Source organism: Chrysemys picta, chromosome 2 (assembly GCF_011386835.1).
Source record: "Chrysemys picta bellii isolate R12L10 chromosome 2, ASM1138683v2, whole genome shotgun sequence".
NCBI classification, from domain to species: domain Eukaryota; kingdom Metazoa; phylum Chordata; order Testudines; family Emydidae; genus Chrysemys; species Chrysemys picta.
This window is the reverse complement of record NC_088792.1, coordinates 206196074-206218071: the sequence shown is the minus strand read 5'-3', so window position 1 is coordinate 206218071 and position 21998 is coordinate 206196074. Positions and strand designations below refer to the sequence as shown.

General features: G+C 37.9%; 1 protein-coding gene across 50 annotated transcripts in view; it reads right to left on the bottom strand.

Moving 5' to 3' along the window:
* Nucleotides 1–386: 386 nt before the first annotated feature.
* Nucleotides 387–21998, bottom strand: part of EPB41L3 (erythrocyte membrane protein band 4.1 like 3) — a 195215-nt gene continuing 173603 nt past the window's right edge. For 6 of the 50 annotated variants that reach the window (XM_065585275.1, XM_065585276.1, XM_065585269.1 and 3 more), the window contains exons 13-25: nt 16352–16405; nt 14524–14559; nt 13659–13850; nt 10234–10308; nt 9728–9829; nt 8121–8846; nt 7482–7604; nt 6594–6983; nt 4996–5130; nt 4053–4151; nt 3112–3192; nt 2737–2854; nt 387–1461 (exon numbers count right to left, since the gene is read on the bottom strand). In XM_065585275.1, coding sequence (XP_065441347.1) covers nt 2744–2854; nt 3112–3192; nt 4053–4151; nt 4996–5130; nt 6594–6983; nt 7482–7604; nt 8121–8846; nt 9728–9829; nt 10234–10308; nt 13659–13850; nt 14524–14559; nt 16352–16405 — 2124 coding nt within the window. In that variant the 3' untranslated portion in view covers nt 387–1461; nt 2737–2743. Of the gene's footprint in view, nt 1462–2736; nt 2855–3111; nt 3193–4052; nt 4152–4995; nt 5131–6593; nt 6984–7481; nt 7605–8120; nt 8847–9727; nt 9830–10233; nt 10309–13658; nt 13851–14291; nt 14358–14523; nt 14560–16351; nt 16406–21998 lie in introns of all 50 variants that reach the window. The other 44 variants (XM_065585309.1, XM_065585278.1, XM_065585281.1 and 41 more) reach the window with 30 other exon arrangements.

Below are 21998 nucleotides of genomic sequence, written 5' to 3'. Positions count from 1 at the left end.
ATAATTCATCCATGATTCAGAGCAAAAATAGAAACGAAAACAGATCTTGAGCCAGTGCTACATTTTCATTATAATTTTGTTAGCCAAACACAAATAATTTCCATTTAACGTAATTGAAACACAGTACACCGCTATAGAAAAAAGAAGCATAATGTTCTTTTTCCTTTGCGAACATCATTTTACTCAAAGGAGTACATTTTCATATTATTATCCCGTAGGCTCCCCTGCAAACTCCAGTTGTCTGCACGGCGTACTGTGGTCCATTGTAAGACAGGACACATCTACTATGCAGATGAATAAAGCCTTTGATATCATACAGATATTACTTGGGTTTTGAATATAAAAAACACTGGATTCTTTTAGACACAGAACAATACAATTTTGGATGCATTTACCACTTTTATTTCACTATGCAGAAACATACATTCACCATGTATTGTGACGCAGCTGAGAGTGTAATGGAGACTATATCCCTTCAGTGGATATTATAATGGAATACTAATGAGTTTTCAGTGGATGTTCTGTACAGTTTAAGGCTTGGCTCTGAACTAGATAGTAAATGCTGCTAACCAGATTCTGAAATGAAACGTTTTTTTCTCTGAGAACAAAAGGGAAGTCAATAAAAAACCATCAAGGTTATTTCAGAATAATAATTTTGTAACACTATAAACTAAGGAAAATACAGATTTTCTCCAAAATAACTACATACAATTAACAGGGTTAGAACTTCTGAAGGGTGACTGGAAACTTTCTGACTTTAACGCTGAACAATGCTGACAAAAAATCTTGAAGTCAAGTAAATGTGCTGAAATCTTTACTACCTCACAAGGTATTAAATCAGGTATGCAAAGCACATTTTGTAAGAATTTAAATATTTTGATAAGATTAGAGATTCATCATTTTTTATCAGGCAACAGTAATAAAACCAGATAAAACAAATACAAGATTCAAATTGTTTCCTGAATAAACTGTGTTATTGGCACATCTAATGTGTGATAAAACATTATACACAGTACCTATACAGCTTCTAGCAGTTTAGGGTAATCTTCATTTACAGTATCCATAAACAAAAGGTTTGCCACCTAACAAATTGTAATATGTTTAGATTTAATAAAACGTGAAAGGCATGAACTGTTTATGTGTTACATTAGATCACTGTTTATATTGTTTATGAACGTGCAGGTATAGCGGAAAACTTAGATATAATGAAAATTTAAAATGCTGCTTTTCTGTAAATTTATCGTTGCTTCATGCAATATTGTTTTACTGATGCTGATTCAGATTGCTTTATACGGGAAAATATCTCTGCCAGTGTCTTTATTAGTGTTTAAGATCAATTCTTCGGTACTGAAATTTTCCATGGACAGATACAAGTCAGTCAGGTTAGAACTGAGACTCCATATAGGCTCTGGTATTCCTAAGGGTGTGCATGACTGGATTCGTATGCAAGCTAAATTATTCCTGCAGGAAAGAGAACCGAGTTAATTATTTGAAACAACTGAGTTTCCCTCTCTCTCAAATCATAGGTGAAAAGGGGCTCATGTTGAATACTTCAGGTGACAACAATATTATAACCACATGATTCCAGTATAAGTAACTGCCAACCTTGGGCCTGATCCAAGGTGCATTGGAAAGACCCCCATTGATTTCAGTGGGCTTTGGATCAGGCCACTTCACTGTTTTCTCTGAACTGATTAGCAGAAGACCATAATTGTTATTGGTGCTCATTCCTTAAGGACTGTCTCCATCTTCCAAAATAAGTAGTAGTGGTCTTACTCACATTTGCTTTAGGCATTTATATTTCCTCATCCAAAGCAGGAAAGCAGTAAACTTTCAAGAGATGCTGCACATCATATTAATGTTACTTATACCAAATGCTAGGGAATACATAGTGCTTCAAGAATATGATGCTGCTATCATTTCAGACAAATTAGACAAGCAGCCTCTTTTTGTGTGTGTGCATACAGCATTCAAAGCAGCCTATGGATGATGCTGTCATTAAGAGCTCTTGCATAGCAGGTTAGTATGCATGATATGTTTCTGCACATACAGTAAATACAATATTATCAAGATGACTGTTTAGCCAAACTTAGTTGGAGAGCATGCCTTTACTGAAGACAGCTTGACACAAGAAAAGCTGCATTATTATCTCATCCTGAGAAACAATGCCACTTACAAACACAAAATGTCCTTACAAAATACAAGGAAGTCAAGACAGCCAAATATTGACACAACAATTAATTTGGGGTTAAAAAAAGAAAATTGGACCACACAGCTTTACAAGTTTGAACTAAAACCCTAAATTGTGCCATATTTGTGCCTAAAATAGGGTAAGTAGCTATAATTATTTCCCTCAGCATTTTAAAAGAAATTAAAATTGTACCTTTAAGAACAAAATGCCTTTGTTCTTAAGACACATATATAAACAGACAACAGATTTTTGATCGCAGAGTTAGAAATTTTAGGAATACATCAAAGCATGGATGAGTAACATCCAGAGAGCCAACAAAAGCCAATTTCCATTTCTCTAACTGGCACTATTAGACAAAGAAAAATACATTGAACTAAATGTGTATAATTTACATCTGAGGCAAATTCCAGAATTAATACTTGGCTCACATGGTTTTGCAAATGCCAGTGAGAGAAATAAGGAGTTAGAGGTGAATTATGGAAGGAGAATGCCTTTGCTGCATGCCAGCCCAGTGAGTGCCTAGGAAAATCATCTATTCCTCTTACCTGTGGGTCAATCCTCCCCATCTTCTGGTGTGATTTCTGTCTCTTTATGTACCACTACTTTGGTCACTGACATGTCAGGGTGCTGCTCTTTGGCCTCTTTAATTGCCTGAGCCAGCGCCTAGCCCAAGGAAACCACAGAAGGGCAAAAACAAAAAGGAGGTGGAACATGCATGATCAGTAGCAAGGTGGAGAGATTCATGAGAAATTACACAATTTACAAATGAGGAAAAATGATTAAAATATACTATCATTGATTTAAATACTAATCCAGTTTAAAGCATGCCAGTATGAACAGTGTTTTAAAGCTTAAGGTTAAATATTCCCTCTTTGGTAGTTTTCAGTTCAAGGCAGCTTTTCGTAGCTTATATACTCTACCTGATCATGGTCAATATCGGCATCTCCTGTGATGACTATTCGTTTTTCAATTCTTGTCTCTGAAATGCCTCCTTTCACAGTCTAAAAGTGAGAGGAACAAATACAAATAAACACACACACATTTAAAAGTGGTGCTGCTTGTTAAAAGAAACACTTCCAACATATGAAGAAAAGCATGGATACACAGCATATCTATACGCACAACAGGGGAAACACAAAGCCTCTGCTCCCACTTAAGTCCTATTGTGAGGGTTCTTAAATGGGGTGTGGCCTTGTGTGACTCCTTTGCCTAGAGATGAATTTCACCCAGATAGGCTTAAATCCCGGCCCCAGTAGGTATGTCTGCACAGCAACTAGACACACACAGCTGGCCTGTGCCACCTGGCGTGGGCTTGCGGGGTTTGGGCTGTGGGGCTGTTTTATTGCTGTGTAGACTTCTGGGTTTGGGCTGGAGCCTGAGGTCTGGGACCACCCACCCCATAGGGTCCTAGAGCCCAGACCCCATCCTGAACCCAGAAGCCTGCAGAGCAATCAAACTGCCCCGCAGCCTGAGTCGGCTGGCATGGGCCAGCCGTAGGTTTTTCTTTGCTGTATAGACATACTCGGTGAGGTTAATGGGAGTTATGCTTAGGGAGAAAAGATGGTCCAGAGATTGGGGTGCTAGCCTGGGACTTGGAAGACCGAGATTCAATATCCTGCTCTGCCACAGACTTACTGGGTGACCTTGGGCAAGCCACCTAATCTCTTTGTGCCTCGTACAGGGATGTTGTGAGGTGCTCAGACACTACTGCCGTGGGGACTACATAAGTATATACGCTAGATAGGATTTCACACAGAAAATATTAGCATGCATCCATATTCTGAAATAAATATTGATTTATACAGTCATGTCCAAGTTCTGAAATACATCTATTCAAGGACTGAACCCCTCATTGTCTTACTTTTGTGATATGTGTAGTAGTTGTAGTACTGGTAGTTTCAGATGTGATGGTTTGTGCACTCATCAACACACCTGGCTCTGAGTCAGCACCAGAATCTGCCTAAATAGCCAAAAGAAAAAAAAAATGCCACAAATTGTTCGTGAAAAATGGAGCTATTGGCTGAGCTTTCCTGTCTCTAGACTTCTGCATAAAGAATGTGGCTGATGATATAAACTAATTGCTGCTGGGATGTTCCTTTATAGCTGACAGGCTACTTCATTTGACTGAAACAACAGCATTTCTATTATGCCTGGTGGTGTTCAAAGTGCTTTGCAAATAGCACCTATTGTGGCCACTTCTAGAGTGGAATGCAGCAGCTGCTTAACAATATTCATCAACAGTTGGAACATGAAGTAAAGAATTCTACGTGCAACTGGAACTGCCTGGAGAATTCAGAGGTAAAATGTAATTGCTTGAGTTGGTATTTAATCTGAACACCAAAATTAATATTTTATTGTATTGAGAATCTCTTAATATTCTTTTTGTAATACTCTTACAAAAAGAATCATGTGGTTCTTTAATGGCCAGGAGACCTGTCAGACCTGTCCCATAGGACTTAGATATTGTTTCATTATTTCTACTTCAGAATATTGCATCACCTCATAAGTTTACAACAGTACTTTTGTTTGTATTACGATGTGTCTCATACAGTTTTTTAAGGATATATGTTTAAACATATACATCAAAGTCCTGTAGTCTAAGCAGTGTTCACAAAAGACTGTATACTGGTACAAATAAGAGTACCTTCAGATAAACCTACATATTTATATAGTTCTTCTGTTTAGTATAGACTTACTATGGGTGATATTACTATTTAATACTGTAACATATTTAAAGAGGCTGACACTCAGGTACTTTTTTAGCCCTTGGTAAATTAGGTCTTGGATCTTGCAGAGTTTCTTACCTGTGATGATTCATATGTAATGGTTTTTGTTTCTGTATGAACTATGGGAACTTCCTTGGTAGACATTTCAAGCTTCTCCCCAGCTGGAGAAACACTGCCAAAGCTGATGGTTTCAGTCTTCACAACTGGTGACTGCTTCAATGGAAAAGTAATTGGAGCATTTATTAAAGCTTTTGGATTTCTCAGAGATTTTTTTTTTTGTTTGGGAGTGGAAAAAAATAAAATAAATGTGCTCTGCATTACAGGAAGGAAAAAAATGTCAGCATAATGGTCCATACATGTATATATGTTAACAATACTCCAAGGCAGTTTTTATATCTAATGCTAAGCTGTAATTCATGAAAGTCGACTTTAGAAAAGATGTCAATATTAAAAATTTGCTTATTTTAAAATACAGTAGAACAGATTGACATTACAAGTTTATTTTCTTGTAATTACCTCTCAGAAAGAGAAGCAAAACAATATGAAGGTTTTTAACACCTTAGTACAAACAGGTTTAGAAATCCTGCTAATGAGGCTAAAATGAGAAAATTTAGTAGTTTAAAACAAGGTAAATTATTTACAATTGAGACAAACATAGAAGAATGTATTATTTTCTGTTCCTTTTGGACAAGTGAACTCTATAAATCTTAATGAACTTTCCACAGGCAGTGGAAAGTTCCTTATGATCCTTATGATCAGTTACATAAAAGACAACAGTCTTCAGCACTGCACACTCCTTTAGGTAAAATATACATTGCATGTTGTCCAGGACCGGCCTTACTGGTGGGCGACCTGGGCGACTGCCCAGGGTTCTGTGGTCCAGGGAGATGCCATGCTCAAAAGGAAAGGAGTGGGGCAGGCCTGGGATGTGAGGCTGTGGAAGGGAGCTCAGGGCAATGGGGAAGAAAATAGCGGGGCCTGAGGGCGATGGAGGGCTGGGGAGCCCAGGGAGGCAGCAGGGACCAGTGGCGCCAAAATACAAGTTCACCCAGGGCGCCATTTTCCCTAAGGCCGGCCCTGATGTTGTCGATAATGGAAACCAGCAACAAGCCTCAGAACTGCCATGCAAGAAAGAAATAAGAGGAGAAACAAACTGCCCACTATAAAGATGAGATAATGTAATCTACTACCTGCGTATATTTTATTTAACTCTTCATCAGTGCAGTTAATTTAGTCCAATACTGTATACATTATACCAGTGATAATCAAACCTCAGCGGGTCAGGAACCAAATTAGCAATCATCATTACCCAAAAGAGCCACGGTAGTGTAAATTCATTGTTTCATTTATTTTTTTTATATATACACACACACACACACACACACACACACACGCATGTGAGTATGTATGTGTGTCTATATTATATATCTAGATATAGATATAGATTTTTTTTCCCTCACAGCAAAATGACTGACCAAGTATTCTACAATTGGTTAATAATATAGCAAAAATATCCTGACTGATTAATAATTAAATCACACGGTGTTTTAATATCATGTGCTGCAAAGAGCTGCAGGAGACTCATTAAAGAGCCACATGCGGCTCCCGAGCCTCAGTCTGAGTATCACTGCCTTATACTTCAATGCAGAAATAACTGATTATTAATAACTAGTTACCTCAAAATGAGGTTTTCTTTCCAATGTATCAGAAACGTGGACTGTTGCACTCTGCTCCTCCTCTTGCTGATGAGAAGCAGCAGCAATTTCTTCCCGTTTGGTTACAGCTTTATCAGCCTCCTCCCTTTTTTCCTCTGTAGCCCCCTCAGTCACAGCTGAACCCTCCTTTCCTTTCATACTAGAAGCAACAGCAGATCCTGCCTGTGCCATAGCATCCAGCTGATCTCCAGCCAATTTAACAGCATCCCCACTTGCATGCACATTCGTCACATATCTCTCCTCGACCAATACAGTCTCCTGCACAACCTTCTTCACTGCATCCTGATATGGCCGAATCTCTTCCTTCATTTCGCTGACACTTATCTCCTGGCCGGTCTTTGTTTCCGTTCTCTGTAGGGAAATGGATCTAAATGTCAGAAGTGAAAAATAAAACTTAACCCAGCTCCTAATGCCAATGTACTGTAAATATAAGTAACAAATGATATTAAAGTTTGCCATTTTGTTTCTCCTGAGTTGCTTAAGTTTTCACTTTAAGGTAATTATTATAGCAAAAGCGCACCATGAATCAGCATTTAAAAAGGGGAGAAGAAATCTCATACTATCCTTTTTGTTTGTATCAATGCCCTAGCATTCTAAACGCAAATAAAATATCCTGTAAAATGACAAAAGAAAAAAAAAAGGAATAGAACTTGATTTTCTTGTGAGGTTTCTAGTTGTGATCTAGCTTAGGAAGTAAAAGGCACACCAACCATTTGCATTAATATTAACCATGCAGATTCTGAAATATCTATGAGTCAAACACACTTATGTGCAAATATAGGGAACAAAATAAAAACAAAAATCAGTAGTGTGCAGTTATAAAATTCATAGATGGAATCAAACGGCCACCTGAGCCCTGCTATGTGAAGTAGAAGTAACCTCTCCTATGAACTCAGTTGGTTTTCTCGCAGACTCTAATAAACTGAAGATATCTGAACCATCCAAGGTTTTCTCACTGGAGGACTGTTTAGTCTAAGTGGACAAAGAAATGCAGAGTCATACACAAAAGAGAGACAGACAGACACACACAGATATGTTAATTGACAAAACTCTAGGCTGAGACAGAGGAAAGGAGGATAAGGTTGCAAGGACACAGACAGGTTGAAAACAGGAAAAGAATGGGAAAATAAATGAGCACAAATCTGTAATGACTATAAGCAGTAATTTAAAAGCATACTTGTTAGCACTGGGATTTTGCTGGTTCAAGCAAACCTTTTTTTTCCACCCCCATTACAAGCCACAGCAGCAATACTACATTTCAGCAACATGAATCTCCAAATAAACTTGAAAAGTTTAAAGCATTATAATGCCTGCTTTGGACTGTGGTACTGACTTAAACCATGAGAAAAAAAAATAAGCTGGGTTGGCTATTGTCAACATAAAGCCAAGCAGCAAGAGAACCGAAAGGTAGGGTAGTGTGAGGGTATTGCCTAAAAAAGTCATGCTTTAATCTTTAAATTGTGGCACAAAGTCAAAGCCACTTGTTACCACTACTCTTGATGCAGACGACTCAGAAACATAGTGAGCAGTAGCAATGGTAAATGGCTGTTCTCTGGAATATCTCCACTCAGATAGGCTCTTATCTTTCCGACCAAATGCCCCTGCTTTCAGAGCTTCACTGTCAAGGTGCTTTTCAGCTCTGCCAAACTGCAAACTTCCCAGTGTACCATGAAAATCCTGGTCCATCTTTTGTGCTTTCTTCAAACTTTCCTCTTCAGGACTATGCAACTGAGACTCTGCTTCCTTTATAGGTGTCAAAGATTCGGACAGCTTTCTTTTTGTACTCTGTACATCGGATCCCCTCCTGGCTTTTTCGTCTGTGATGGGCTCTAGAATTTCATATTCAGCCACTACTGGAATGATTTTCACAGATTCTGGCATTCCCCTCTCCATTTTTTGAAATGCTTCTAGTGATGACTGCACTGTTTTCTCTCCCTCTTTAGCTTTACTTGTCATGGTTACAATTTTCCCGGATACAGCGTCATAGGACTTTCCTAAGGTGTACATTTTCTGTTTATTCTCCTCTTTTGATTGTATTTCATATTCCAAGTCCTCAAAGCTTTGCATTTCAATGGTACTGGATTTTAATATCTCAGGTGGAATGTCACCAGTTTTACTGCGCACAGTCATTACTTTGTATGTCACAATTTTTTTCGATTCACCATCAACTACCTCAGTAGGTATTTTGTCTACAATAACCCAATCCTCAGAGCCCTATATTTGAAATATAAAAGCTACATTAGATTATCCAATTGTTTATTTTTGTTTTAGGAACACTAAAATATTAAAAACTTAAGAAATCTGAGGTAGCTATTTTGAGAACATGTAATAGCTGTACCGGGTACAGCAGCAATTAAACTTATAAACAGCATCACTGTTTGCAACATCAAATCTGCGAAGAGTTTCTTTTGTGACCCCTGTTTGAGGCCATTTATAATGTGGCACAGTCTGACTCTGATAACTTGCAGCTGAGTAGCATTTTAAAAAAATTAAAAACACATCTGACTGGCTGTTTTTGAGTAATCCTGGCTGGCTGTAAGCTCATGCACCATAACAATACCCTATTTCTTTAAAATGAAGGTCAAGTTATAAAAATAGGATAACTAGCCCATTCAGTCACCCCCCCCCACTCCCATGCAAATATTATTTTGTGAAAGTATTTTGAGGTCTCAGGACAGCACATGTTTGTATATGCCAGAGTCTTAACTGAGTTTCCTTGCTTTTATGGGACTAAATCAGACTCCCCTAGCATTTAAATTTAGCTATACAGTATATTAAATATCCTGAGTATTGTGGATTTTGTTTGAACATAATATACAAATGTAATGTGCCTATATACATATACAAGTATGCTATGTGATTTAGTTTCAATTAGGGTGACCAGACAGCAAGTGTGAAAAATTGGAACGGGGTGTGTGTGTAATAGGAGCCTATATAAGCAAAAGACCCAAAATGCGGGACTGTCCCTATAAAATTGGGACATCTGGTCACCCTAGTTTCAAAGTACACAGTGTCCAATTATTTATCCCTACAATAGTTTAATTTATTCAACTAAATCAATGCACTGATTTAAATAAAAATTAATTAAAAATAACCTCTAAGGATGATGGAACACTTTTCTGGAAAATGATTTGATGAGAAGTAACAACAGTGCCAGCAGATTCTCCTTCCTGCAGCTTCTTCTCTATCTCCCTTGGCTAATGGAAAAACCAGTAAGAATTCAAACTTAATCATCAAGATCATCTGAATTCACTTGACACCATAAAGGAAATTCATTCTAATAACAACATTGCCTCATTCACTAACATTTTCAGTGAGACTTCTGTACTCTGCAAATGCATGCACAGTTAGAGAACTCTCCCCTCGCCCAAATCCACTCACCCAAGGCTGTTAACCACAGTGAAACAAATCTCTAGGAGGTAGACAAAAACTTTGTAGGATACTTGTTCTCCTTCCCCAGCATTCTGCCCACAATAACATACCTACTTGTGGAGCTTTTTTTAACAGAATGTTGTGGTTTTGAAAAGGAAAATGATAGCAAAAGAGTAACTCCGTGCCAGTCTATTTGATTGCATTTTAAGAAAGTATGTTTCGTTTTTACCTGCGACTCCAGGAATGTAGTACTTCCCTTCTGCAAAAATATAAGTTTTTCAGATTTTTCTTTTTCTTCTTTGGTCTAATGAATAAGAGAGGGCCAGGGAGTAGACAGTTTTAATAACTGAAATGCATTCTTATTCTATACCATACATAAACTTATCTATGTTTCATACATTTCTAATGTACAAGCATACCATTCATTGCCAGACTATTTCATATGAGAAACTAGTGTGGAGGAAAAATGCTCTAAGGCCTAAACTTTGGTCAAGTGAACTGTATGTAGGGTCAGGTGAACTGTATGTGTGGCCTGGAGGAAGGAGAAAAGGTGGGGGGGGGAGTAAAAGGAGAAGAGTAGACAAAAATCATAAAAGCAGAACTAACTGTAGAAATTATAAAAGTAGAATTAACCTTTGTAACAGACTATGATTAATAGATGTCAGGTGACAGAGCAAGAAATCGCAAAGCGCAAAAAAACCCCTAAGAAAAACAGGAAAACTTGTTTTGCTTTATTTCTTATATGGATGTAAAACTTTAAGGAAGTGTATGTAATTTTTGTGGTTTTATCCTATATAATCTCTTGCATTTTATCTGTCGGGGGTGTTCGGCTGCCTTAGCTGATTCCCCCATGCATGCATGTTTGATTGATCAATAAAGGAGCCTCAGGCCGTCTGATCCAAAATCAACCGTGTGGTCAATTTTCCACAACACTAGCAAACAGAATTAAACATGAATGATCATTCACCCCTTATGCAAAAGATATATAAAGGGGTGAAACAGAACAGACAAACAAAAGCCTTTCCTCCCCCTCCCCAGATCTGAAAGTATCTTGTCCCTTTATTGGTCCTTTTGGTCAGGTGCCAGCCAGGTTACTTGAGCTTCTTAACCCTTTACAGGATTTTGTGCCTCTGGCCAGGAGGGACCCTCATAGCACTGTATACAGAAAGGTGGTCACCCGTCCCTTTATATTCATGACACCCACCAAGGCAGAGGAGGAACTTTGTCACACGTCCTTCTGTAAGTACAACCCAACAGGCATTCAGTTTCCATGATCATTCAGTCACTGGACTTTAATACTAACAGTTAGTGACATTAGTGATGATGCTTCTGGAACTGGATTAAGAGTATGAGTTTTCTCATGAAGACCACTGGTAACAACTCTGAGTCCCTACTGACTTGGACTAGATTCAAACTAATGGAAGGCTCCATATTCCCCATTCTCTTTGAACGCTTAGGAATGGTAAGGCAGCCCAGCATCTTAGGTTGTTTTGATGTTACAATACCACTTCTGTCAATATCGCAAACCACACGATTTATGCTTAACTTAAAAGACACATTTTTGTTGGAAAGTTCTTCTACGAGCATTTCCTGACCACTTAGTGCACCAGCTTTTTACTTTTGGCAATCTAGCCTTTCAAGCTGGTTGCAAATGAAAATTTATCACATAGTTTACAGATAGTGCCTACAAAATGTTAGTCCGGATTATGAAACTGGCAAATTGGGCATAACTAACACATCACCATCTTCAAAGTTCTAAATAACTCTGCTCCTCCCTACCTACTCCCTCTTGCCACCCCCTCCTCCTCCTCTGCTCTGCTAATGCTCCTGACCTTTGTCCACACATTTGCCAGATTTTCATACAATTGCCTCCATGCCTTCTTTCATGAAGCCCTCTGGGCTGGTTCACCCTCCCACCCCCAGCTCATCAGACCCCCTAACCCTATCCACATTTAAGTCCCTCTTAAAGACCTACCTCTGCTATGCTGCTTACAGTGAATCTTATTAAGTCATCTGTAAATTGCATACAAGTTGCCTACTGTTCTTCCCCTTTCCCTGACCTCTGCCTTTAGATTGCTAGTTCCTCAGAACAGAGAATGCCTTCAAGTGCTTGGTAAGCACCTAGCACCTAATGGGAGCGACCGCAAATAAAATACATAGAGGGTAATAGGTGATAAAGAATAGACAGCATGGATTTGTCAAGAACAAATCAGAGAGTAGTTATCAATGGTTCACTGTCAAACTGGGAATGCGTATCCAGTGGTGCATGGCATGGGTCAGTCCAAAGTCCAAAACTATTCAATATTTTCATTAATGACTTGGATAATGGAATGAAGACTGTGCTTATAAAATGTGCAGATGACACCAAGCTGGGAGGAGTTGCAAGCACTTTGGAGGACAGGATTAGAATTCATAACAACCCTGACAAATTGGAGAATTGGTCTGAATTCAACAAGATGAAATTCAATAAACGTAAGTGTAAAGTACTTCATTTCAGAAGGAAAAATCACATGCACAACTACAAAATGGGGACTAACTGGTGAGGGAGTAGACCTGCTGAAAAGGATCTCGGGGTTACAGTGCATCACAAATTGAATATGAGTCACCAACGTGATGCAGTTGCAAAAAAGCCTAATAATCATTCTGGGGTTATGTAATGGGGTTTGCAAACCCTATACTGAGCATAGGCAGAAGGGAGAGGAGAGTCTTTCCTGTTTACAGGCAATCAGGCTGACCACACCCCAGCACAGCTACTAGAACCACCAATCGTGGAAACATGCACTCACAGATCGGACCAATAAAGAAAACAAGCCCAGCTATAAAGGATGGAGAACAGAGAGAGAAAGGGGGCAGAAAGGTCTGGGATAGAAGAGGGGCAACAGGCGGCCTCTGAGAAACTGACAAAAGGAGACGGTAAGCCCTGGAGTTTAAAGGCTGGTAGACTCAATTTAAGTTAAGAAATTATGGACTGGTTTAAACTGCAGATGAATTTAACGGGACCGTTAGGAAAAAGCTGGGACCTCTAGAGAGACTGCACCAAGAGCAGTTGACAGATATAGTAACAGGAGTGTGTATGAAAGACAAAGAAGGTAATTTCCTGTTCTACTTGGTACTGGTGAGGCCTCAGCTGGAGTACTGTGTCCAATTCAGGACGCCACACTTTAAGAAAGATGTGGACAAATTGGAGAGAGTCCAGAAGAGAGCAACAAAAAAGATAAAGGGTTTAAAAAATCTGACCTACGAGGAAAGGTTAAAGAACTGGGAATGTTTAGTCTTGAGAAAAGAAAACTGAGGGAGAGTGGAACCTGATAATAGTCTTCAAATACGTTAAAGGGTTGTTATAAAAAGGACTGTGGATCAATTCTTCTCCATGTCCTCTGAAGACAGAACAAAAAGTAATGGACTTTATTTGCAGTAAGGGAAGATTAGACAATTTCTAACTCTAAGGGCAGTTAAGTTCTGGCTTCCAAGGGAGGTTGTGGATTCCCCATCATTGGAGGTTTTAAAGAACAGGTTGGACAAACATCTATCAACGATGGTCTGGGTTTACTTGGTTGTGCCCCAGCACAGAGGGCTAGACTTGATGACTTCTCACGGTCCCTGCCAGCCCTACATTTCTATGATTCTGAGTCTGATGAAAAGATGGGCACTGACCTCTTCAGGCACAAGTGGTTCAATCATAGGAGCTTCCTCCTGTCTTGTAGCAAGCCGAACTGGAGATGTCGAAAGCCTCTTCTCCCATTCGTTAGACACTGTAGTGTCTGTGGAGGTTTCCAAGAAAGTTCGTTTCAGTTCACTTATATTGGTCTGGTGTTTCATCAGGTCTTCTTGATTTTTATCTAGCTCCTGGATAATATAAAAACAAGGGCATTTTGTAACATTCACCTAAGCTGCCAAAATGTAAAAATCAAAATGTGCAAATTGGTTAGTGAAGAAGGTAGTAAGTATTTTAGGGGATCAGGGATCACGGCACTAACACAACACTTGTGAAAATGTGATATTTTGAAGGATAACTGCACAGAAAATCTAGTTCATGTGAGCAATAAAATACTCCTAAGTTTACCCATATACACTATAAGCTATACCTGATAAAGAACTTTGAACATATATACACACATATTTATGGAACAAGGTAGAGAAAGCCATCGTAATCTGAGAAAAAAATAGCCATTTAATTTATTAGCAGGTGGGAGTACACGGTTCATGCATCATAGTGCAGATCCACAGGTTTACCACTAAAACCAACACACATGTACAGTACATGCACTGGTATATACCAATACCAACCTCTAACATAAGATTACTATGTTTGACATACACATTTTCACCCTTTATTCGCTTAATCAGACTATTCTGAAAGAAGTGAAAAGAAAGGGAAAGGTAAGGGACACAATATTCAAAGGATACAAAATGCTGTTCTATGCATTGCTTCACAAAGACTTGGCAAATGGCATGCTGAGAGATATGAACACTGCGGACACCCACAATTCAGTAATGCTCATGGCCTTCCATTCTGTACCTGTGCCTTGAGATCTCCATCTTCCTCTTGATCCGACTGCCAGCATAGGAAAGATGTGAAAACAAAACCTTACCAACACAAATCAACGTAAGGTGACAAAAGCTGATCCGTATATTTTATAATGCTAAGATCACATTTTCTCTCCACTGAGAGCGTTGGAGAAATGGGTGGACACATTTATCAACCCAACCTTGCATAGTTCTCATATCTAATACAAGAGCCTTCTTTTGAACTTGCTATATGTGAAAAAAGGATATTAAAACTTCATTTTTTCTGTACGTCTTTGTGCTCAAATATTCACAGATCCTCTATCCATTTATGAGCCAGCATTCAGACTTCCTACTGAGATGTAATGTTGTATTATACTTTAATGCTAATAGTAAGAGCTTCAGATCTATATGACACCCCGAGTTTAAAAGTTATAAATAATGGTCCACTAGCAATCTCCTACAAACTTTGAAGCAGGGTAACAGTGCACAATGCTGCATACAAAGCTGGAGCATCATCTGATTCCATAAAATGCTATTTCACTAATTTTATTCATTCTCTCTCTGTCTCTGAGTGTTTTTATACACACATTTTAGCTATATTGGATCCACTTATAGGAACTGCACTCTGGAATGGCATACTCATTGGGATCCTAAATTTTCTGAAGTGACTGATGATTTGCTGGTTGCTTCAGTTTGTGAGTGCCCAACTTGAGACATTTGAAAATCAGGCCCTTATTAGCTGTCAGGTGCTCAACGCTTTCTGAAAAAGCAGGTCCCTAATAAGACACTATGTTAGGAACTCAAAAGTTCAGGGTTCCAAAATCTCTATCTGTGAAAATTTAGCTTAAATGTTTTCAATATATCCTTTCAGTATAGTTAAAAATAATTTTTTAGACAGGAAACACAATACAGAATTCTATTTTTTCTACTGGTATCAACATTAATAATGTCAGTTTCATAATGGGTTCTGCTGATTTTTGGGCCGCTATTTTCTTGTTGATATTTTAAAATTTACTCTTAATTATTCAAACAACTGCAAATTCTGTATTTGACATTCACTTTATCACTCAATTCAAGTCTACTGTATTTACAGGCAAGATCTGATTGCCACTGATATGCTGCATACAGAATATTTCCCTGATGGTGATTTAAATTATAATAATTTGAAATAGTGATTGGATCCTTTTGAAACCCTTTAATAATATATGTGATAACACTGTGCGGCTTTACCTCATATTTTATCAAATTCAGCCCTGGTGTATGCAGCTGCAACTCCATTAACGAGAAGTTACACCCTCTTCACTGGAGTTGTAATAGGGCTGAATTTTGTGTATTCAGTATACTTACTATATTGTATATGTTTTTAGGGTTTTGTTTGTTTATTTGAGGAAGAGGACTAAGCTATTTATTTTCATCCTCTGAAAATAATACATGTAACAATACATGTATTATAAATGTTACATGTTAAACAGAATTCAAGGCACAGTCTCACATTTAATTCTCCTTAACATGTTCATCTTAAAAACAAGATAACACAACCTCAGTCAGCATTACAGCCCAGGGAAACAGCATTTGTTCAAGTTACTTTACTACCATCTGTTACCTACACAATACACAAAGTAGTTTACCCAAATTTCCAAAAAGAAACCCAAAATAAAATGAATCTAGAATGGATGTTTGAAACTTAAGGAATCAAACTCTTCAACACACACATATATACAGAAAGGTATCTAAACTGCAGCAACAGAGGCACAGAATAGTGCTAATATACAGGATCTGAGAGAGGTGAAGCTACATGCTACATTCTTTGATAACTATATGCTGGTGACTGTACAAACCTCTGTGGCAGTAGTTTCACCATCAGCTGCGGTATCCGTCTGTTCACTGTCAGTCTATTTTGTTACACAAGTAACCAGGTTCCAAGAGGTAAGCAGGAATAAAGAATAAACCCATCTTGTCAGTAAATGCAGGTCACAGCTTGAATTGCTAAGTCTACAACCCTGTGGTGTGGCTTTTTAAACCATATATAATTTAAAGAAGCAACAAAAAAATGCTATATTTAATAAACAGAACAGACTCAGAGGAAGACTCAAGGCATAATGTACACAGTATATGGCTTTATCATAACAGCTTTATTAGCCAGACAAAACATTACCTGAAAAAATGTTATTTGAATCACAGGTTTTTCCTCTTAAGAAAGCCAGGTGGCTTTTTTAAAGAACTAAAACCTTGTAAAAATATATATAATTAACAAACTTTTCCCCCACAACATAAAAATAAATACAATCCTGTTAATCAATTTTTTATGCTAGTATACATAGTTACGGTGGTGTTTGATTTTGTAGTTAGAGGGGGAAAAGATGATAATTAAAAAAAGAAAAAAAGCTACTTTAACAGTCACCTGACTTTCAGCCCCTCATCTGTACAGATTTTATTATTGTCCCCACATTTAAACATTACGAGGCTGTCTGCATTACCACGGAGTTCAAATAAGTATATACATAGTCCTCTACAGTCCACCTATGTCATTTGTATGGCTCACCCCACATTTGTTAGTGCTAAGATAGAGCTGCCGATATTGTTTTGAATATTAAAAAGGAACAAACTTACCATTTCAAAAAAGAATACAATTTTAAAAACTTTTCATTCCAATTAAAAATACTGACCCAAAAAAACCAAACCAAACAAAAACAAAAACACCCCAAACCAAACCAAGTACAGGTGGTAAATATGAAACAAAGCACAGCATTATGCAGCCTAATGTACCCCTACTTTTTAGGCTGCACAAGTAGAACATCGACACGGTCAAGTACATCTTGGAATAGACAATATGAGTGTCAATAATTTAACACATATAGAGTCAAATTTAGGTAACTCCTCATGAAGTGGTTGTTAAAATGGTTAATAGACTTGCAGATCATCAAAATAACGACTTTAAAAGCAAAAATTAAATATCATTAAGTCACCTGCCCTTGATCTGCATGCACAACTTTCACTAAAATCAATGAGAGTTCTTCAACTGACCAAGGATCATAAATGGTCATAAGACTATATATAAAGTAATAAAAGTCAGGTAATTTATAGTTAAGACAATACTCTTCATCCTTTAGTCTCTTCAACATGAAGAGAGAGAAAAAAGGCAACACGGTTGAAGGTACGGATGGAGGGTCAGACTCAACTTTGAATTTCCTATCTTCTGTCAGTTTGTGACAATTTTAATGTTACCTTAAAGACACTTTTGATACTTCCTTCACTGCCTTTGGCTATCACTACTTATTTTGAATAGAGGATACAGAATGTGCATTATTCATAGGCTAGCCAGAACTGATTAAGTCATTTTGGTCTACTGGGGTACATACAAAATAGTATATACAATTTTCTAGTAAGTGGGTTTGACTGGACAGACTACTTTTTTTGTACGAAAGTTTAGTGCCAGAATAAATCATAAATCAAAATACACTGATTATAAACAAAGTGTTATAAAGTAGCTGCCTTGCTAGCAAAGCAGTCATTCATTTTTTATACTAACTAAAAGATCAGACATTACAATTTTATAAGCAAAACTGTTTTTGAGTTAAAACAGTACAACTAAAATCCAATTTACACTTGTAACTTAAAAACATCTGAATAGATGAGTCCAGGTATTTTTTAAAAAATAATAAATATTCTGGGGCCAAGACACTGTAATGCTAAATTTTGGCACAGATTGTTATTACAACAGTTACGATTTGGAAAGAAAAGGCTATCAAGAATTTTAATCACTAAGGTGTGAATCGTACAGCTAATGAAATATAAAGGGACAAATTCTGCCCTTGGACACACAGCCTGCCACCGATGCACGTCTCAGGATAGAATGTGGTCAAAGAAGAGGTTTGATCAGAATACAGTCCGCAGGGGCAGGCTACTTATTGTAGCTCTTAAATAGGTCATGCACATCATTGGGTACACTACTGTTAACTAAAAGTACATGTTTATACAGAGTTTTTTTTTCTATTTCTTCCTTAATGAAACTGAAATTCTAAATGAAATCTAGAAATCAGTCTATAATCACGATGGACAAATCTACTAATAAACAAGTCTACACCAAGAGGCTAAAAGTTGATGTTATTGAACTACTTGTCAAATAAAGATTTGAAGTCATTAAAAAGCAGTGAAATGGAGGTTTAAGAGGCTCAGCAAGGCAGATTTCACTAGGCACAGAGAGTTAAAAGAATGGCTGGTTAAAATTATAGACCAACTGTAGTGCTCTGAATGATATGCAGCTGCTGGCACTATTGGCAGGCTAGGGGACACGAAAGGAAAAAGATAGCTATATTCTGATAAGCTTCAGTTGCTTTGTCCTCTAGTTTGTGACAATAACTGCTGTGATTTGTTTTGCCAATGTAATGCAGACATGCCCAACTTTAAAACATATTAACTTTCATGCAATATTTTGAACAAGAAATACACCCTGGATTAGGCACAAGTCTGTGTAATTTGCCATACAAGTACGGATTCTGGGGTAACCATTATCACAAAAGGACTAAATTGCAAAGTTTATTTTACACATTGTTATGATGATATTCACTTTGACCACTAAGTCTAATACCAAAAGACTGAAAGAAGAATACACAAATGGATTCTATAAACACTGCCTTATTATTATTTTTGGCTATACACTCTGCTTTTATAACAGACAATATATTATGTTTTTACTATTATAATCATCTGAGTGCAGAGCTATTGTAAGTTGAAATTTAATGCTATTTCAAAGTGAAGACATGAAATGAGACAGTAAAATGGATCTTGGACGCCTTTCATCCTAAATTGCAGTTTTTTTTCTTAAAGACTGGAACCAAAAACATGTGAAGAAAATGTTATGGTGCAAACAGATGTAACTCTGGCATTCCATAAAAGGGAATCACAATCCTAGGGCCAAATGTTGCTGAAACTCATGGGGCAGATTTTAAAAATCTTTAGATGAACAGAATGTGCATACAATGCACGTCAGACTAAGAACTGCATGTACAAATGGCTAATGGTAATTTATATATGCAATTACCTGATTTGTGTCGGCAAGGACGGTACAATTGTATGCACAAAACAGGCATGTAGTTGTGCATCTAAAGATTCTAAAAATCTGACCCCATGCTTTTACTCTGTCAGCATAGAAAGGATCAGGAGTAAAAGAGATACCAATTACTCAGTATCTGTTATACCATCAAGTAGATTCCCTTTCTTCTTCTTCTACGTAATTACATCCAAATTTCTCACCAGCACTACAGATTTTGTTGCCAGGCAAATTGCTTTAGCTGTATTTTGTTATAAGCCATCCAGTTTACTGACAGAAAGCATTAATTTTGGTAGTGGTAACTAGGAAATGCTGCAGTTGCAATTGAAAAACGTACCAATGCAGATTTTCAGTAGAATGCTGCACTGAATGGGATACTAGCTGAATCTACAGTAGAGACAGGATCAAGCCACAAAGACCAGATCCAGATTTTGACATTCAAAGTTTGGGATATTAGGAACTGGGGATTTTGCTTGTCCTGTTACAAAATTAAAGTCCATTTTCAAAATTCTGACTCTGGTTTGGATTCTGAGCAACCCCAAAATTTGGGATAGTGCCAATTATTAGTTGTTTGATATGTAACTATGCATACAATTTTACTTAACTACTTGTTATTTAAACAACTCTTCTACTGTCTTTAGTAAAAACTAGTATTAACTGGAAGAAAAAAGCTGATTGGAAGAGAGAGAGAGTTCAGATATTGTTCTTTAGAGTTGATTTGTGGCAAATCGTAAGTGTAATTCACTGCACAACAACTGATAAAGTTTGAACCAAGCTGCTATCTCATTCACAGTGTTGTGCCTAACCCTGGGACCCAAGCTGCACTCCCAACACAAAAAACTCTTACATATCAGCACAGACAGAAATGAGGTTCTGAAAGTAGGACCACTATTGCAGCATTCTACCACTGTTTAGGACTGAAGCACTGAACACAAAAAGAAGTGTGTTCTATGCCGAGGTACACACCTCTTCCTCTGAACTGTCACTCAGGTCATTGTCAAGTGAGGCACTCAAGGAGGCCGCCTTGGGCTCCAGGTAGCAGAGGCACATAGCCAGAGGAAAGGAGAGAGTGAGAGCATATGGCACTGAGAATGAGGCAGACAGCAGAAAGAAAAAGATGAAAAGGAAACAAGGCACGAGGGATGGTGATCGGATGGGAAGGTAATGCTGCACACTTTCAGGCAGGAAGTTGGTTTCAGAGAGGTTAGGGAAGGAAAGGTAGCCGTCATCATCCAGGAGAGCAGGAAATGACTCTGGAAGTTGCAAGGAGAAGGAAAACAGTGTTCCGCCGTTACCAGCTTTTTGCTTATAACTAAAAGCCATGTCTTGTTCAGCAGAGCAAACTCTTCCTTTTCTATCAGAGTCCAAGTCAGACTCACCGTGCATTTGCATAATGTCTTTAGATGACTCACAACTTAATGGGTTTTGAGCATTCTCCTTACATCTCCTACGAAGCTTTGTTGAAGATACAGGGGGACCAGACTGTGAGGTTGATGAGGAATGAAATGAATCAGTGCCAAGCAAAGATGACTGATGAAAGAGAGAGAGCAGCAAACAAGGCGCAGAAGCAAAAGGACAAAAAGAAAACTGTAATTAGTTAATTTTCTTCTGTGTTTATATATACAAAACAGAATTTTAACACCAAAGCTTTTCACTGAGTTAAATGAGACGAATTCTCACACTGCATGCCAATTATTAGTGATGGAGGGTTGCAGCTTACAAAAGCAACTTCTTCATTCAACATTTGTCTGTCCAGTCATACTGTAGTACACGATCTAAATAAAAGTCCTTTAAAGGAACCTTGTCTATGTGCACTTCCAGATGCTGTGGATTCCTATCTATCATAAGTGCTTTCAAACATAAAGTACGTGGATAACAAAACGCCCCCCCCCCTAAAAATAAAGACAAAAATCCCAAAACAAAAAAAGGCATTGAAACAAGGAAAAGAACTTCTAATAACTATTCTGCTTATGACATGTCCTGTAGTCCTTACTCAGTCAAGTCAGTGGGAAATTAGCCTGGGCAAGGACTAGGCACAAAGCGGGAGATTTTCAGAAGCACAAAAGGCATTTAGATGTCTGTCATCTGAGATTTTGAACATCTCCCCCAAAATGACTGAAAAATCAAGGCTTTCAATAGTCTTTTCCCAAGTCTCCTCCACAGAAAAATATCTAACAGAATAAAATGTCCCAAAATTAAAGATGATCAAAAATGAAAACTTACTCTGGTTTTGGGAAAAATTACTACCTCAGCCGATGCCAGTTTCATGGATTGGTAACTCAGCAGAAAAATCATACTCAGCAGATGAACACAGTGGGACAGATCCTCAGCTGGCTTTACAACAGGTGAAGATCTACTCAGTATATTTAAATTTCCGGTCCCACTTCTGTTTTGTGACTGGGGCCATCAAACCCATAATCAATTTGGCCACATGG